The sequence below is a fragment of the Anas acuta genome, chromosome Z, assembly GCF_963932015.1.
Source record: "Anas acuta chromosome Z, bAnaAcu1.1, whole genome shotgun sequence".
NCBI lineage: Eukaryota > Metazoa > Chordata > Aves > Anseriformes > Anatidae > Anas > Anas acuta.
In genome coordinates, this window is record NC_089017.1 from 42,990,756 (window position 1) to 43,009,059 (window position 18,304).

Consider the following 18,304-nt stretch of genomic DNA (forward strand, 5'->3'; position numbering starts at 1 on the left):
TTAAAATAAGGAACGGTATAACACCAAAAGCAGAGCTAGGTGAGAATGTTCTTCCATTGTTACATAAGCGCATTACCTTTTCTTTTGTGGACAATGCCCTGCTACCTGTTAATCTACATGTACCTTGCTTAAACTGTTGTACAGCACATGGTGTACTATGCCAGTGTTGCTGCCACCTTGAATGTGTTTTATCTGAGTTATAAAAAGCCAATTAAAAAGTGGGCATATGGCCTTTATTTTTTACATATATTTCATTGCTATTTTTTCCATCTTAGTTTGTGCATTTCATCCTGTTGTGGCTGAAAAAAAAAAAAACCTCAAGCCTGAATTTCACAGAATTTTATTTGTTGCCAGTTAAGGTAAAGTTTTAATGATCAGTTCTGGTACTGAGAAATAAAGACAAGCAATTGAACAAACACTTCGGGAAAGCACCTCAGCTTCTCCTTTAATACCTCTCCTGCCCCCTTCCTGGTCTCCCATCCCCTCAAAACTCTCAGGAAGGGCATGGGCAGCACAGGAGGCCATGGTCATCACACTTTATTCACTTCCTTGAGGTCATGAACTCTTTCCCAGCTGCCAGTACCCTGAAACCAGGCAAAATAGTGATGAGTGACCCAGGCATGTGCTAGGAATATGTGAGGGGGTTTAACCTGGTGAATAGGGAAAAGCAAAAAGCAGGGACTGGTGTTACTGGTGTTACTGGGACCTCTACCATCCTCCCAGGGTAGTACCTGTTGCACTGTTGCATCCTATGCCTCATAAGGGTACTCTTTGAGGTATGGTAAGGTACTGCTGATGAGCTGTCTGCCACCAGAAACTGCCAGCGTAAAATGTAACACAGTGAGGCAATACAAAGACAAGTATGCATTGCTCACCAGGCCAAAAATAACAACAAAATACAAGTGTGTTGGTAGGGGATAATAAAAATAATGAGTGAATATTTGAAGACTAACCTACCGTTCACTTAATTAGAAATGAGAAGCCATGTGATAGCAGTGGGCTATTTGGCCTGTAGACTTTTCTCCAGAAGGTTATCTTGTCCTTGGATTGAGGTGCTTTCAAGCCCTGCTGCACAGCAATCAAAGCACCACTGGATGGGGAACCACCCCCACACAAACATCATCCAGTGCCCACCCCATACATTCCCACCCTGTCAGATTTGATGTGCACAGACACAGAAAGCCAGTTGCATGAGATTTATTTGCCTCTCCTCCCAAGTAATAGGGGAAGAAAGTCCTTGCTTTCCTAGAAGTTTCATGCCTAGTGTGTCTTGTCGTAAGTGCCTGCTCCCTTGTAGGCACCAACGTAGCCGCTGTTGTCAGTCAGGTCCTCGCGGCCAGCAAGACCCTTCCCTTTGCCACTCTCATCGAAGCGCTCCTTGTGACTGCCAGTGTATTTGCTAGTGTCCGTCAGCCTCTCAACCCCACCAACCTTGGTGGCTTTCTGCAAAAAAGGAAACCAGCAGGAGACAGCCAGCATTAGGAGTGAGCTCACAAATAGGCAAGGATACATGCAAGGATAGCCCTTGGGATGTGTGATCCCATGGTAGCTCCAGTTGCACAGTGGGCAAGGAAGCTCCTACTCACCGTGGTGCCTGCACTACCCGGCTCCTTCCCCTCGATGAGGCCATACACAGCCTGCAGTGCTTCCTCTGGTGATTTGCCCTTGAAGCGCTTACCACAGAGCTCCTTCATGGCCTGCTGGAACTCAGCAAAGGTGATGGTGCGGGCACCCTTGGTCCTACAGCCAGGGGAGACCAAGAGGAAAGTTACCTTGCAGGTGGGTGGCAATGGGGTAGGAAAACCCCAGGGCGCCCCTTGTCTGAGAGCCTGGTTGCTTCATGCCATCTCCTCTGCCCACCCAACAGCGCTGCCCAACACCCCCCGCTGCCACACTCACTTGACTTTGTTGAATACTATGTCCACGTCAGTGCTGGTCACAGCTTTTCCATCCATCACCCCACACTCTTTGCACATCTTGGAAAAGTTTTTCCCGGTCATCTCGTTGCCGCTGGCAGCCGTGTCACCATATACCGCGAATTTATGGAAAGCGTCTTCTACCCCAGACATCTTGCTGCTGTGGAGAAAAGGAAGGAGAAGAGGAAGGAGCAGGGAGGGAGCTGAGGATCACCTGCAGCTGCCCGACTGGCACTCACATCCCACCTGTACCTGGTGTTCTGCAGTAAAAATGGCGCCGCCGGGGGCCTCTCTGTGTCATGGGACTGCCATGGCAACCCAACGGGCATCAGCACAGAACGGGTGGGATCTGGGCAGGGACAGTTTGGGACCCAAGGGAAGGCAAAGGAGAGGTGGAGGTGGGGCTTTGGGGCACGTTAATGACTTCTGCATGTGAAGCAATGGGGCATCCAAAGCCTCTGAACCTTTTGGAAATACAAGTTTCAATTAGACAGCCCCAAGAACAAATGCCCGCATTTGTAAACTGACTTATACTTTGCCTGTTATCTGATGACAGAAGTACCAGTTTTGTCTTCCAGGCCCCAGATAATTGCCTAAATGTTGCAGACATTGTGAGTAGTCACCAAACTGTCCCCATCTTTCCAATCACACTTCATCCCCTGAACAACTCCCTGAATGAGGCTGTCCTCCTCCTGACCCCCGTAAATTTTCTACTACTGATTAACTTGGACCACCACAACTGGGTATTAGGGATCTCTGAGAGAATAAAAGCCATTGTGCAGCCTGTAAATCAGTCTGCTACAACTTGAGCAGTCAACTCCTGCTGCTTGTGAGATGGATTTGGATCCTCTTGAAATGCCTGGCCTCTCCTAAAGCCTTGAGCTTCACCCAGGGCTCTGGGTCTCACAGTGGCTTGCAGGCTGCTATTTAATGTAAATCTTGGGTGAGGCCCTGTGGAGGCCTGGGCCCAGCTCACCTGTATGAGGCGGCGGTGCTGGCGGTGGTGCTGGCGGTGGCACTGGTGCTGGCACTGTCCCTGTTGTGTCCCTGGAGGTGGCAGGCACGCCCTGTGCCTCGCCTGCGGATTGTCCACCTCAGCACCTGTGTCACAGTCCTCACCAAGAACACCGCAGCCGGGCGGCAACGCCATGTTCTGCGGGGCGGGTATGGGGGTCACTGGACCTTCAGCCCACTGGGAAAATAAGCAAATGCTCCATGGTTTTCAGCCAGCATACATGTCACACATCATCTGTACTGGGACGTGTACTCTTCCTGTAGTGGGAAGGGGGGCTACCGCTATAACCAGTAAACACAGCGAGCCCTTGTTCATGCTTCCCTGAGGAGATGATCTGCTACCAGCATCAGGCCCTGGCTAGGGGATGAGCCCGGGCAGTCACCAGCAAACCAATGACTCCAAAAAGCCAGGGCAGGAGGGGAAAGGGGAAAGATACGATACACGCCACATGTGCAGAATCTTAGAGAAACACTTTTTTCACTCTATGCCAACAAAATAAAGTAGAAAACTGAGGTGAAAACAAAGACTAGGACTTCCAGGACATCAGTAAGGCTCAAGACAACATGGAACCATGTATAAATATACCTTATTTCAGAAATATTTTTTTATTGCTGCAAATTACCAGGAATGTATTTTCTGGTCTTGCTGCCTGTCACAGTACACCGCTTGGTGAAGGTCTGCCTCTTCCAGGAGGAAAACCTTGCAGTTACTGCTGTGCACGCAGTGCTTTTGCTCATCTTCATGGCCTTTGCTCTTCCTGCTGAGCTGTCCATAATTCCTCATCAATTATGCTGTTAATGAAGAAAACTCATTTGCCCCTTGGCAGGTTTTGTGCAAAGGGCACTGCTAGCAGTGGGGATCCAGGCAAGACTGAAATAGCAAAAAAAAAACCAAAAAAACAAACACCCAATGCCACCCTTTGCTGCTGCCAGGGGTGGGATATAGGCATCCCACCCTACCAGGGTAGCACCAGAGCCATACCTCTGGCTGGTTTTGAAGTGCCACAAGATGCTAATGAGATGGGAATGGGGAGTGAGGATGCCATTATAATCCCCAGCCAAACCATTGGAGGCTGTTTCTGCCTTTTAGGCAAATGCTAATCATCTATAGGAATTGCCTTATTTTTTCTTGTTGAAGGTGGCCTGTTTGGGGGCTGCCTGAGCAGGAATGCCAGTAGTGCTGCCAGTGCAAGGAAAGCACAAAAGAAATGAGGCAGGAGATATCACCACAGGGAGGCAGGGGATAGATGTGCATGTTGTTGGTGGGGATTTTTCTTACATTCTGGAAAGACTTTTCTATAGCAAAACATGTATTTGGAAATGAACTTTTTATTTTTCTTTTAATTGCATTAAATATATACATATATACACATATATATTTTAACTGAGCAATGTAAACCTTCTCTAAGGTGACTAGGTAAAGCTGACAGCCTCAGAATGAAGGCAATGTTTTGTTAGAGTGAATTGCCAAACATCCATAAATTCTGAGGTCAGGAATTCACCTCTTTTTTTCCCCTATAACTCAAAATTATTACAGTTCAGCTGTGATGATGACAGCTTTTTTGTTTCTCCTCCTCCTAGTCTGAATGTGACAATGAATGAACCAGAAGGTCACTTCCCTTAAAGTTACTAGGGCATTGCTCCCTAGTCATGAGCTCAACAAAACCATAAACAAAAACAGCTCAGACTAGACAAGTGTCCAAAGCAGCAAAGATTGCCATGGAAGGTGGGGCACACACCTGAGAGTCTTCAAGGGTTGAATAGGTGGTCTCTTCCAACTCCTATCTGAGCAAAAGGACAAAGCCCTCTCCAGATATGCACTTTGTAGGCAGAATAAGTGAACACAAAGCTCACCACAGATCACCAAATTTTAACATATGTCATAACAATATACTTGTATATACTATATAATAATATATGTGAAAGAAGTTTGTTACCTTTAACCTTGAGTTCCAGTTCCTGAGGGAAAACAATAAAAAATATCATATGTGTGCACACACAGCCAGAGATTCCTGTTATCAATACACCTCATTAGCAAAAAGGCAAATGGCCAGATTGCTGTTGTGAAATTTTCTGCCTGACTTCTCTATACTTATATTTCCCCAGAAGAATCTCAGTTCCTTTTGTCATCAACAAATTTTATCAACAGAAATTTTACCTGTATTTTCAGTTCACCGATAAAAATGCGAAAAAGAATTGGACCAAGCACCAAAAGCTGCAGGTTTCCACCACAGACACCTCTAAGGACAAACATCTCCTATGATCTGCCAGTTCACTATTGTTAAATTCATTTAACCTGGAGGACAAGGTTTTAAAGAGCCACTCTTTAGAATGATAGCATGCAACTGACAGATCACACAGCAAAATTGTATTAATATGTTCCAGACATAGTGCTCCAGTGAAGTTAACACAGAGATTAATCTGACATTGTGCCTATGGTCTTTGCTTTTCAGTTCTCTTGTGGCTGCATGCCAAATTTTTTCTGCTTTCAGTTGGAAGGGTTTCGACAAAGTCAGGCCAAGGGAGTACAGAAATGGTCCCAAGTAACTAGTTAAGTATTTGAGGCTGCTGCCAGCCTGCTATGAGCTCAGCTTAAAATTGCATTTGGGGAGGTTTGAAGTATCATAGATTGGCCAGAGATGAAGAAATAGAGGAGAATCACCAGAAGGAAAAAAAAAAAAAAAAAAAAGGAAAAATAAAAGGATGAGAAAAAAAGAAAAAGAAAAAAATGGTGTTTTAATAAAATAATACGAGTAACATTCAGAAACAGACACACACACACTATTCCCCTGTTCCCCAAGCAGATAGACCATTAAAAAGAAATTCTCAGATTATGAAGGGATATGCTAAATTGCTTAAATCCTCTGTTGTAGGGAAGTGATTTATTCTATACCAATAAAATGATTAGGTGCAGAACAGAGAGCAGAATGCAGTGTTCTATTCAAATTCCTACATAAATCTGCAGGAAAATTGGAAGACAACTTTGATACCATCTTCATGGAATCAGCATTATTTATTTAAGGAAAAACAGTATTTTGAAGAGACTAAAAAGTACAAAAAAAAAGAAAAAAGTTAAGGCATCTGTAACATCGAAGCAAACGAAACTAGCTCTGCAGAATAGTAGAAATCTGGGAGAAAAGATTAATAATGTCTGAAGCTCTTTTGTAGGCAAGAAGAATATTAACTTCTGCTGTTATGAATAAATGAATTCTAAATTATTCTTTGTCTGCTAGATTTTATGAACTATTACCATAATCATATAAACCTCCTTTTTTCACATAAAGCTATGTATAGCATAAGACTTCCTTTCCAGTGCCATGATCAGAGACACTGTTTGAATGAAGACATTAAAGCAGTGAAATTCCAATTACTGTATGAAACATTCTAAATCTGTCAAAATGAGCTGCTCGGATTACAGCTAGACCCAGAAACCCCCAAAAGATGGTGGATGAAGGTAAATTGAAACTCAGACATGGAGCTCTCCATCTGATTCCAAACTGTGTAGTTTTGCAGCCAAATTGTCCCTTTCATCGTCTCTGAGTATGTGAAGAACAAAGTTTTATTTAAAATGAGAGTCAAGTGTGAGAGTGTAATGCATAGTACAAGCTTTAAAAGCAGTGACTTTAGCTGTCTTGCTGAACAAATACAACCTGTCTGATACAGAAATATGTGGAAAGAGGGGAGAACAGAAGAAAATGCTGGTGCCTAGACTTGAAAGAGAATTTTAAAGAATAGCTGAAAGAACAAGAACCTTGCACTGATAGATTTGAAGCTACTGGTCAGAAATTAAAATAGAGCTAAAGAGACCAAACACAGCTGCTGTGTGTAAAAACAGTTTATGGAATTCCTTTTCAATACCTTCAGTTCTAGTGCATTTTTTCATTATTATTATTTGTCAGGCATATACACACATTCACACACACTATAAGAAAGCCTTTTTAAGACACATAGTTCAAGTTGTTGTTCCAAGGGAGTAAATTGGGGCAAGTTTAATACACACCAATTGTACAGTTTTATAAATACCAAGCTTCTAATGAAAATTACCAGCCCGGATAGATCCCATCGTGTGTGCACCTAATCCCAACGTAAGAAAAAGAACAATGTGCAGTAGCTCCTCTTGGTCTTTCTGAGCAGAAAACCTCTGTGGCATCCCATAGTGAAGTGACCTTGTCTATATGCCTCGGTCTAGCCCACATGAACTAGAGATTTTTGTCCTTTATTTGGAAACCAACACATGGAAAACCATGTTTCTGCATTGTCCTGGGTTCTCGATTGACCTGCAGACCCATATGGTGAGCCCACAGCAATAAAACAAGAAGTTATTCACCCTTTTACCTATGGTAAACCACTGTCTTTTATGAGCATACCCATTTAGTAAAAAAAAAATGAATAATTACATAAAATGGATTCCCTCTCTATCAAGGAAATTACCTGCCTCTTGTTTTGGAGGCTGAGCACACAAAGAGTTGAGAGTTTTGTTTGTATAGTTCCTTATATTATGCAAATGTTATCCTGTAGTTAACTTCAGCATCTTCCTCAGGCTGTGCGTAGGAGGAAATAGACTGTAAAAGGTGTAAGAACAAGATAAACTGAAAGTTAAGACAGTTCTCTTTGCAAGTTCCAGCCACTGCTTTGTTCTCTCCTTGAGTGCCTTTTGGACCACAGTTTAGCTGGAACTGTTTTCAGCTGGAGAGCCAATGAAGTTTTTCTCCCCAAGCACCGCTCCCACATGAGGGCGCCCACATGAGGGCACATTATTGGTCTTCACGTACCTTGTCCCATTGCTTTTTCTCTTTACACAGTAAAATCACTGTGGAAGCTTCTGATGATCTAGATGTACTCTCATGTTCTTGACCTATACAAAGAACATTGGTGCTTTAGCTTGAGCAGTTTTAAACAATGATAGTTTATTTTGATGAAAATTTGAGAATATATTTTTCCACAGTTGGCTCTGCTTATTTCAAGAATCATCTCAATCACAGAACAAAAACAGATTTATATTAAAAAAAAAGGAAAGGCCATTTAAAGATATCAACACCAGGGGAAACCTAAATTCTATAAGCGTAGTTAATGCATTTTGATCAGAGCACATAATTTGAGGACACTGTGGCTGTATTTTGAAGTTATTGTTTGTTATATTAGCAGACATAATAAATTCAAAATAATTTGTCTAGGATAAATCATGTTCCCCTTGGTCAGAAATCACTGAGTATGTCTTCAGGAGTAAATTTTTTATATGTATTCCTGTCGACACTGACATCATTTTTTTTGTTTGTTTTATATTTCATTTCACTCTGTAATAATCCAAACAATATCTGTATGTCTGAGAAAAAATAACAGAATATTTTCTTAAGGTACAGTGTCCATAACAAGCAGTTTCCAGCTACATGACAAATCCTTCCAAAGCAGAATGAAAGGTACTTTGGTACATGCTTTCCTATTGTCTTTCCTATGGTCTTTCTTAGCATATGTGAGAGTGGGCTATGGCCCGTGCTAACATATGAAAATGCTGGATTGCTAAGCAGGTGTGCCACATTGCTGAAACTCTCCCAAGACTTAGAAAAAAGCTCTTAGACAAATGCTGCTACAACACTTCAACTAACTCGTTAGGAAATATGGCATTTAATACTTGATTTATTATGTGATTAGTAACACATTAAAAAAGGTCATTTTCATATATATCTATATGATAATGTGAATCATATTCATCACCAATGTAACATCTGCTGATTCCACTGTAGTTATATTAAGAATTAATTTTGCTCCTGAAGTATGTTTTCCTATTCTATTTTAGCTACATTATATTAGCTCTCTCCATAGCAAAACTGCATTTATCTCAAACTTGATTTGATGCAATTATCCAGGAATAAATGATGTTGTTTTGACTTGTTTCAACAAGTTGAGCCATTTGCACTCTGTTCTAACAACATCTTTCTGCATGCAAAATCTCTTGGCAGTTCTTCAACTCTGACCTAGAATTCCATCTGAAAAGCTACAGCTTTTGTGTGTACTTACTGTAGAAACACAAATCTTGCTGCAAACTTTTTTCCACAACACATCAAAACATTCTGTAGGGGGAGAAGGTTCAAGAAATATTAGGTTAAAGCATTTTTAAGGCTAATACAGTTGCATACGAATAGCAAGTGTACAATATGCTTATTTTAAAAATAAATAAATAAAAGAGTGGTAAATCACATTTTAGGTGCTTGTGAGAAACATATCGTTAGATATCTATTTTAAGTCAAGCTCCTGAATTCCTTAGATCCTTATAGAAAGGTATTTGCAAGTCCTCAGTTGTGTGCTGTCATTCAGGCCAACAGAAAATTCTGATGGTGGCGTGCATCAGGAACAAATAGGGTAAGCATACTTCCTCATCACTTATTATCTGGCACCTTTATAAACAAATTGAATGATCTTCCTGAGCTATTCTAACTCCTATCACAGTTGGAGTTGGCCCGCCATTTTCCTATGATAGATCAAGATGTCCCGCCTTTTCCAGCTAGCTGCCCAGGCCTACTTCAGCCAGAGAATGCTATTTCAAGCTTTTAAAAGCGAGTCTCAAACAAAAGAAGAAAAAAATAACAACTAATTACCAGTACTAATTCTGTGCCTTATTTTATCAAACAGTAAGATTCTTCAATATCAGTCTATAAAGGCCATAGCTTAAATAACATTTAAAAGCACAGATCTGGCCTTATTTGCTGTGATAACGAGCAATATGACCAGTTTCACAAATTTCAGTATTAGTATTACACCTTCCTGCCACTATGTCTTCACCATCTCTTATATTTTGACTTCTATAAAAGCAAAGAAACCACTTATGCAAGTGCCGAAACAAAAGGTCTGAGCATAACCAGGCTTAAATGACTCAAGATGACTTACATTACATTTTAGAGCTTCCTACTAAATTGATTAGTGTTTCTGCACCCTGCTTCATAAACAAAGGTACTGTGCAAACAGTAGATTTTGATGTCCAAGAGCAGATGTAAGGATTATCACGGGGTCTAGATTTCTAAAGTGACAGACCTATTCCTATTCTGATCTATCAATGAACATATATACACACACATATATAATGCTTTCATCATTACTAAGGAAATACACATTATTTTTCAAAACACACTGCAGTTTCCAAAGGAAGATGCTTGTCTTTTCTTCACTGTAAGGCAACAGCTTCAGTGAAGGCAAAGAGCAAAGACAGAGAACTGGGCACCCTCCCATTTATGCACTTAACCAGGTGTTGTAGTTTAGCCCCAGCAGGCTGGTCAGCACCACAGAGCTGCTCTCTCCCTCTCCCCAGGTGTGATGGGAGGGAGAATTGGAGAAGTAATGGAGTGAGAACTCACGGGTGGAGATAAAGACAGTACCCTACTGGTAGGGCAGTATGAAAAGCTGAAAGGTCCTTGACTTAATGTAAGTACTGCTCTGCAACCAGCAGTGTGTCATCACCACTGTTTTAATCAAAAATCCAAAAACACAGCATCACACAAGCCTCTGTGAAGAAAAATAGCTCTATGCCAGCCAAAACCATGACACCAGGGAAGCATGTTGGCTAAAATGCAGAAGCCTCTTTTGCTGTCTTTCTGAGTGGCTGGTGTTGATAAAAAAAGAGTTTCAGCTTTGACTGAACACCTCCTGGACAGCTCAAGGAGGCATGCACCTAGCTGGTGTGGTGGCCTGGCTCCTTCCCAGGGCAGTGGCTGCTTCTGAGCAAGCACTGTAAGGGGCTAAGAAACCAGTGAGAACTTCTAATTTTTCTGGTTACAGTCTTACGTGTGTTCCCAAAACCTGGGGTGTCTGAGCTCAGGTGTCCAGCAAGTCTAGAAGTAGCAAAAGAAATCTGGTGGGTATCAATAGCCTTGTGCACCTTGTACCTGCCAGCTCTCGCTCAATTAGTATTTCAGAGGCCAGCCCTCAGGAGCTGATCTGTCTTTTCACTGTTTGTTTAGGGCACCTGGAAAATGACGATCAGATGCAAATTAGGACCTTTAGGCACAGATGCAGTAAGATTGATCAATAGTGCTGATATCCCTGCAGTCAGTGACTCACCTAGCTGTACCAGGTCGTGACACCCTGTACCCCTCTAACCTGGGTTGAGCCTAGCAAGAACATTTATAACTGGATGTTATGCTCCATGGCATAGCCAAATTCACTCCGTCCCTGTTTTTGTTGTTGTTCTTGTTGTTTTGTTTTGTTTTCTCTTCTGGGTGTTGTTACAGTCCAATAGGTTTTCCTGTGTTTTTGTTGTTGTTTCTTTCTTTCTTTTTGTGCTTCTGTGCTTTTGCATCAGGCTGAGAAATGGCAACTCCTCACTCTGTCCTTATTTACAGACTGCAATGTTACAAGCAAATAACAGAACATGTTGTTCCTCACAATGTAAAATGGTGGAACTCATCCATCATGAGGTGCTTTATGTAGGACAAATATAAAGAGGCTCAACAAGCAATTTTCCAAAACCATGGAAGGAAGTCCTTAAAAGCGTTGCTGGATGTAGAGAGGCAGCAACCTCTAGCATGGGAAGTCTCTGAGCCTGACTGGTAGCCAGGAGCTTTTAGATTGGAGGATGCCCCAGGAGCATGTGCTTCCTCTGGTCTGAGCACAGGTCAGAGACAGAACACATGAGTGAATAAGCTTTTCTTCCAACCTTATATGGTTGCTTTTGTGTTCACGGTCAATTTAGTTTATTTCTTTTCTAATTTATGTAGGCCTATCATTTTCTCCCCAGTTCTCATTCTTCCATTGTTCCACTGCAATGCAGCTCCTAGAAAATGGGAAAACCTACTGTGGTCAGAAATTCTTCTAAAGCAACCAATAAAATAAAATAAAATAAACAAACTGCTAGCACACCACAAAATACTGTTTCTTTTAGGCTGGAAAAGAGGTAAAAGCCATGTGCTGCTGCAGTCAGGAGCCAGATCAGCTTACAGTTGCATCCAGCCTTGCAAACAAACTGAAGGGTATTAACAGACACTAGACACCAGACACTGACAGAGGACAGCTTATCAGGTAGCAGGAGAGTGGGAGTGCTCATTTTTCAGGTTTCCAGCTTGAACTCATCTTTGACATAAGTAACAGCAATGTTTTCTAGCTTGGGTTGGAAGAGCTGACACCTGTTTTGCATAGTCTGCACATCTCAAGGACACTTCTCAGTACATGGTGATGGAAACAAGTTTGGGTTCTGCATGCCCATGTGGCTGCAGCATGCCTGAACTTTCCAAGGAGAGTTAATTTACTCCACGCTGCCTGCAAGGCCTTGTCACAGGCAGTGGCTGAGACTACAGGGCTGTGCTCCCACCAGTTCACTGGTGCTTGTATCCATTTGTCGCTTCTCTGGATGTGGTGCCTGGCCCCTTTTCACAGCTCATTTTGACAGTACTTGTCCCATAAAACCAGGATGAAGGACAAGGCGAGCAGAGCCAGTTTTCAGATAGGTCTGAAACCACAGAACAAAACAGAAAACCTCTTCTGGCTAAGAACATTTTGTCTTCGGAAGCAGGATTCTTGCATGATTTCACTGCCCATGTGGGATTATTTTGTGGAATTGGGATGATTTGTGGCATGATTTTTATTTTGAGAAATATATGTGTGCAGCCATCAATAGCATTCACTGCGGCTTAAAATTCTGCAGACTCGCAGCCCTGCTCCCAGTGACACTGTGAAGACCAGCAGCAGTCTCAGCTCTGGGTGGGGGTTCCTCAACACCTTGTGAAGCACAGTGCAAAAGGACCTGCTTCTTTTATGCTTTTTCTCCTGGGCCAGACTCTCAGCAGGTGCGAATCGGCCTCCCCGTGCTGCAGATAGCAGGTCTGTGCCAGTCAGCACCAGCTGAGGATTTGGCTGGCGGTCCGTATTTTCCTGAAGGCATAGCAACAATCCTGAAATGTGCCAGGGGCCTTAGGCTATGCGGCACTCTCTCTTCCATCCCTCCTGGCAACAAACCTAGGTGCGAGCACTCAGCTAGGAAAGTATGTGCCCGTTTTTAAAAGCCTGACTTGCAGAAAGGAAGGGAGAGCTCCCCGGTGCCTTCCCTTTCTCGTTCTTGCAGAGGCGCTTCGCTGCCCCATGGAGGGAGAAGGTTTGCTGGACAGGAGCCACAGCCCCGCTGGATGTTTCCACCAGCCCAGCGAAGCGGAACAGTCCCATCGCTGTCAGGCCAGAGCCAACGCACAATATTTTACGCAACTATTTTTGTGGTGGGATCAAATGGCCTGGTATCTGGGACATCTGCCGGAAGCAAGACACCCTTTGTGGGAGTCCACACAACTCAGCTGGCCTCACGCTGCCGGTTGCTGAAGCCACAGCCTGGGACTGCTTTTCAGGTCTGGTTAAGGACAGAAAAAAAAATAAAACCCAGCTTGCTTCAAGCAGATATCAATCATGCCCTGTGCTCCTCTGTTAGGTGCATCTTGTGCAAAAAACGAGAACTGGCGATATACCCCCACGCACCTCCCCGCTTCCCCAAATCCTATTTTTGAGTGAGGAGCCAGAGTGAACTCATGATTGTGGCAGGACCTCACCCCATGCCACCTCTAATTATAGGGGAGCCCTGGTCTGTACTGGCAGAAAAATAACCCCCCCTGCACAGACGTTGACACTCGGTCTCAGCGAGTGCAACCGTTCAACTGACAGCTTCAGGCACTGGTTCCTTCACGGCAGCCAGATATAAATATAAACCTTCACCGCACCGAAGTCTCCTTTTTTCCACTTTAACTCTATTTTTTTTTATTATTATTTATTTTTTTCTGTAGCTGATTCGTAAGGTCAGTTTTGTGATAGGAAATCCAACACGCAGGGCTGTCAACTGTCTTAATCCCAGGTGCCCATGCTGTTAAGCCCGTATCTGTTGCTATCAATAGGTGCTCCGGGCACAAGGGAGGGAGGTCAGGTAATAGAAGGGTTTCTAAGCTGACCTCCTCCACCTGTGCTGACTGAAGAAAAACCTTGTCACAGGCTGATCGCACTACTGCTTGCAGCAGATGCATGTCACTTGTGGCTGCAGTGAGATGTTTTCTTATCAGGAGTAATGCCATGTGAGGCGGTGTGAAGGTAGCAAGGGGTCAAGATCTATACACCCTCCTGAGGCCTTCTTGCTTTATCTGTGGCAAATGCTTTAGACAATGTCAGAGGACTGCGTAAGAGTGGCAGCACCAAGCCCTGGCCTGGAGTGCTCCTTATCTAAGGGCGTATTTACACACATGCAAGCCCATACACATAAAAGAGAGAATAACCCTCAAGTTTTACTCTGAAAGTCTTGTAAAATTATTCAGGAAAAGGCATTCTAAGGTCTCCATACACAACACTTTTTTGGAGAATGGATCTTACCTTTCTAACATGACAGGAGGCCGCAGCAGTCCCTTTGGCTTTAAGACTCAGCAGAAACTCAGCTTCAAGCAGGCTCTGGGGCAGAGTGAAATGCATGGTTCACCTACCACGGAAAGAAGTGCTGTCCCTTCTTTTTCCCTTCGTTGTTTGCTGACTGAGGATTGGCATAGTCTGCCAACTAGCCAGGCCTAGTAACAGAGAAGACCACCCAAACAACCCTGTCATTAATACCCTCCCTGTGATCCAGCCCCATATACTTAGTGGCACAGGAAGCATCTCTGAGGCCTCTGAGTGAGCTCCAAGGACCTTCACCTCAAGCGTACCACATCTTTCCTTGGCAGGACAGTTGCATGGGATCAGTTTGTCCTTTGCCAAACTCTAAGTACAAAATTATATTCTTTATCTACAGTTTACTGGAGTGTGGTTTAACAAGGTCCCATGCTATTTCAGATATTTAACCAAATGCAGTCAGAAAATCAAAGAAAATCAAAAACAGCTTATTGCACTCAAGTAGTCAACAATTACGTGCAAGTCCTCCATAATATGCTGTCAAGAAAATAGAAGAGGGCAGGCAGAAACCCCAAGGAGCCATAAATCACAAGGAAAAGGGAGGGGAAGAAGGCAGAAGTCTGGAAGAGACTTCAAGAGGCCAGCTATTCCTTTTCTTAGGGCAAAAACACCATCTATGTCATTCCCTATGAATGTTTGTCTTATCTTAGGTGAGATAAGACAAACATCAAACACTAGTAATGGGGACTCCATAGCCTCTCAACACAATCTATCCCAGTGGTTCACTGTTTCTGCTTTTAATGTCTCTCATGAATCTTCTTCCTATACTTCGAAAATGGATAGGAGAAAAGTACTTTGAATAAGGGATTGCAATTTTTTTTTTCTTTGCAATTTGAACTTAAGTTGTTCTGGTGTGCAAATAAAGATTATTCTGTGATTTTTATTTTTTTTTTCTTTTCTTTCTCTCCCTCTTTATCTCTGCTGGTAATCTGCTGCAAATTGAAAAAGCAGCAGTAACAGTTAATCCATGAAAAGATGTGGAGATGGTCAAGAATTCTGAAATCTTTCCTCAACCTATTTACTAGTGTGCCTGTAAGAGGTCTGAATCAACAAGACCTGGAGGGTCTTCTGAAGGTCTAATGGGGCCTTCAGTGCTTAACACCTAGAAAGGTAGGACCAGATGTGATATTCTTACCTGCATGCTGAGGTTTTTAGACATATTCTGGTTTGATCAGAATGCTCCTCTCAGGAAATAGTCTTACCACTCATTCAGTTTGAGATCTTCTCATAATTTGTAAGCAATGTCTTTCTGTGTGCAGGCTGTAACATGACTGTATTTCATGGCCACAAAGAAACCAATTCCTATGCAGAACACAGCTTGCAAAAGTGATGTTTTTGAGGCTGGTATTCTATTCCCATGGAAGGACATTACCCTGGAAGGACATTAGTCAATGTTGATGACCATATTCAACTTGTCCCACATTGCCCACACACACACATATTTGCAGAAGCCAATGGGCAGATCTACTGCAGGGAATAAGCTGTCATAGCTTCACCGACTTCAGCTGGATAGCAGTGATTTCCATAAATTAAGGATCTGGTCCACAAACATCTACATGTTTGGTTTCCTTTTGTGTTTACAGAAATACTCTCCACTAACTACACATTAAAGGGAAATTAACCCTCTGTATGTGGGCAGATCTCAGCTCCTTTTGGATGCTTTCCTGAACATATTATGGTTGTGAGAGCAATCCTTCAGCTCAGCATGATCACAGACACTTCAGTACTTGATAGTAGGAAACAGAAAAGTCAGATTTTTAGAAACTGAATCAAAAACTAACTATGCTTTATAATCAATATAGTTGAACATCGAAAAGAATGTATTAATGATAGTGTTTTATTGGAGTTCTACTCACAAAATTCAAACTATGCCTTAAAGGTAAGCTTGCAAACTGGTATAAATATGGGGAAGAAAAAAAAAAAAAGTCATACCCAACAATTAACTGCTTACAATGGCTTAAAGGAAAATCAGACAGGTAAACTGTTTGAAGCCTCTTTTGAAAAGACTAATAACTTTTTCTTCAGGTACCTGCAGGGAGAGAGCAAACAGGAATATTATGTCAGCAAGGCAATCATGAGCAGAATTTCAGCATCTATGGATTTTGGTGAGAAAGGGCATGAGATACTCCAGGGCATAGTGTGTGCACAAACAAACCTGAACATTTCAAATTTTCTAGATCAAAATTCTATCTATCACAAATATTTAGGCCAAGGCTGCCAGGTGCAGAGTGGCTGGGCATTCTGCTCACCAAAGCCTCCTAACAGAAATTGTTTTACACCACCTAACTCTACTAACAGAGTACAAGTTTGATGGGGCAGGACACAATCTGCTGCAAACTCCTGATCTGTAGAGACATGGAAGCACTTGTAAAACTGTACATCTATGGTCAGACCATTTGCAATAACAGGTCAGTTCTCTTAAGCAACTCTTTTTGTGTTTTGCAAGAACTGACTTTTCATCTTTTGATTTATTTAAATGTGTGACATGTCCACCAAGCTACATTGCAAGATTTCCCCTGGACTGAAGAAACAAACAAATAAACAGGGAAAAGAAAATAAAAAATAAAAAGTAATGAAAAGAGGCCTTTTTTTCAGAAGAATATATGCCTTCCTTTCTCGTATCCATGGCTTAATGTTATTACTTTCCCAAAGAATAGGGGCACATATCCAACATCCCACAGCTCTGAGAGACTTTCCTGAGCAATGTGCTCTACTTGATTTTTCTTCAACCATCTCTGCATAGCTGGAGCAGAATGTGGCCTCAAGTCTCTTACTCATCTCCCATCTCTGTGTGTGATCGCAGGCATTGCTCACCAGCGTTGAAAGGTACTGTCAGCACAGCTATGATTTCTTTCTCATTCCCTGCCTGACATTCTTGTAATGCCAAAAGCTCTAGACACAAGCTCCATTTGGCAAAAAAAGTTGTAATTGCCAACACAGCTAAAAGGAATTACTTTATAATATAAGAATGAAAAAAAAAAAAAAAACAGTGTTGTTTTAACAGAGGTTCTCTGGAAAAGTGTGCTAACAAACTCCTTCTGGTGTGGGCAAGCTCTCATCTTCATTTTTCCTTCCTGGCCTCTGTATGTGAGGCAGCCAGAAACTCATATATAATCTCAGAAGAACATGGAGAAGTCTCAGATGTTCTGCCAACTGCCCAGCTGTGTGCCTGAGAGGCTGGGGGTAGCACGTGCCCAGGAGGCTATGTTTCCCTGCATTGTGCTACCAGAATCCAGATCGGACTTGGCAGGTCAGCAGAGGAATGCCCCAAAAACCTCAGTGGGACTTCCCAGCATTGACAAATTCCTGGGAAGCTCTGCCAGCCTCCCAGTCACTCTCCATAGGCTGATATAGCAGGCTGATGGTAAACCAGATGTAATAGAGTACATATGATGTTAAAGTGCAAGAATTAATAAATGTTCAGGAAGGAAGGAGTTACAACAACACAAAACCCATGTCTAGCTGAGGAGGGCTTTCAGCCAGTAGTTCCAGTAAGCCTAATCTTTGGGACAAGCTCTGGCCTCTAACAAAGACACAATCTTTCTTTATATTGCTCTTTTTCTTGATGGTTTTGCATATGCGCACATGTGCCCTTAAGGATTTCCAGTAACATCCAGCTCCAGCAGCTGATTCAACAAGGATGTCAGCTTGAATCTATCTATCTGCCTTACTAATTCAATCCCATCTATCACCAGCCCAGCAGCTGGTGGGAAGAGTGCTTTTTAAATACATCTTCACAAAGGGCAGGTGTAGAGCTGTGGTTGAAAACTGCGTTATCTTTGAGTTCTTGTAAGTCTATGGCTGCAATGACTAGAACTATTTATTTATAAATCCATAGAAAGAATAAAGAATGCAGACTATTAGTACTGTGTGATAGAGTTTAAGCTATGTCAAGCAAGTAAGTTTGGACACAACAGTATCTGTGGGAAGGCAGTCTTTAGATATGACATGCTTAGTGGAAATGGGGCACAACCAGTATGTGT

The 18,304-nt window shown here is 42.6% G+C and overlaps 1 protein-coding gene across 3 annotated transcripts; it reads right to left on the reverse strand.

The window, feature by feature from the left end:
* Window positions 1-1,181: 1,181 nt before the first annotated feature.
* Window positions 1,182-15,688, reverse strand: LOC137848335 (tubulin polymerization-promoting protein family member 2-like). Of its 3 annotated transcripts, XM_068667362.1 has the most exons (8): window positions 9,813-15,688; window positions 8,946-8,998; window positions 7,703-7,785; window positions 3,554-7,492; window positions 2,893-3,108; window positions 1,900-2,076; window positions 1,587-1,740; window positions 1,182-1,443 (listed from the first exon to the last, which is right to left on the reverse strand). In XM_068667362.1, the coding sequence occupies exons 6-8, from the start codon at window positions 2,067-2,069 to the stop codon at window positions 1,261-1,263; spliced, it is 507 nt and encodes a 168-aa protein (XP_068523463.1). In that variant the 5' UTR covers window positions 2,070-2,076; window positions 2,893-3,108; window positions 3,554-7,492; window positions 7,703-7,785; window positions 8,946-8,998; window positions 9,813-15,688; the 3' UTR covers window positions 1,182-1,260. The 3 variants fall into 3 exon arrangements, with proteins under 3 accessions (XP_068523463.1, XP_068523462.1, XP_068523464.1); XM_068667361.1 differs by having other exon boundaries at window positions 3,554-7,785; XM_068667363.1 differs by lacking the exons at window positions 3,554-7,492; window positions 7,703-7,785; window positions 8,946-8,998; window positions 9,813-15,688 and having other exon boundaries at window positions 2,893-3,540.
* Window positions 15,689-18,304: the final 2,616 nt, after the last annotated feature.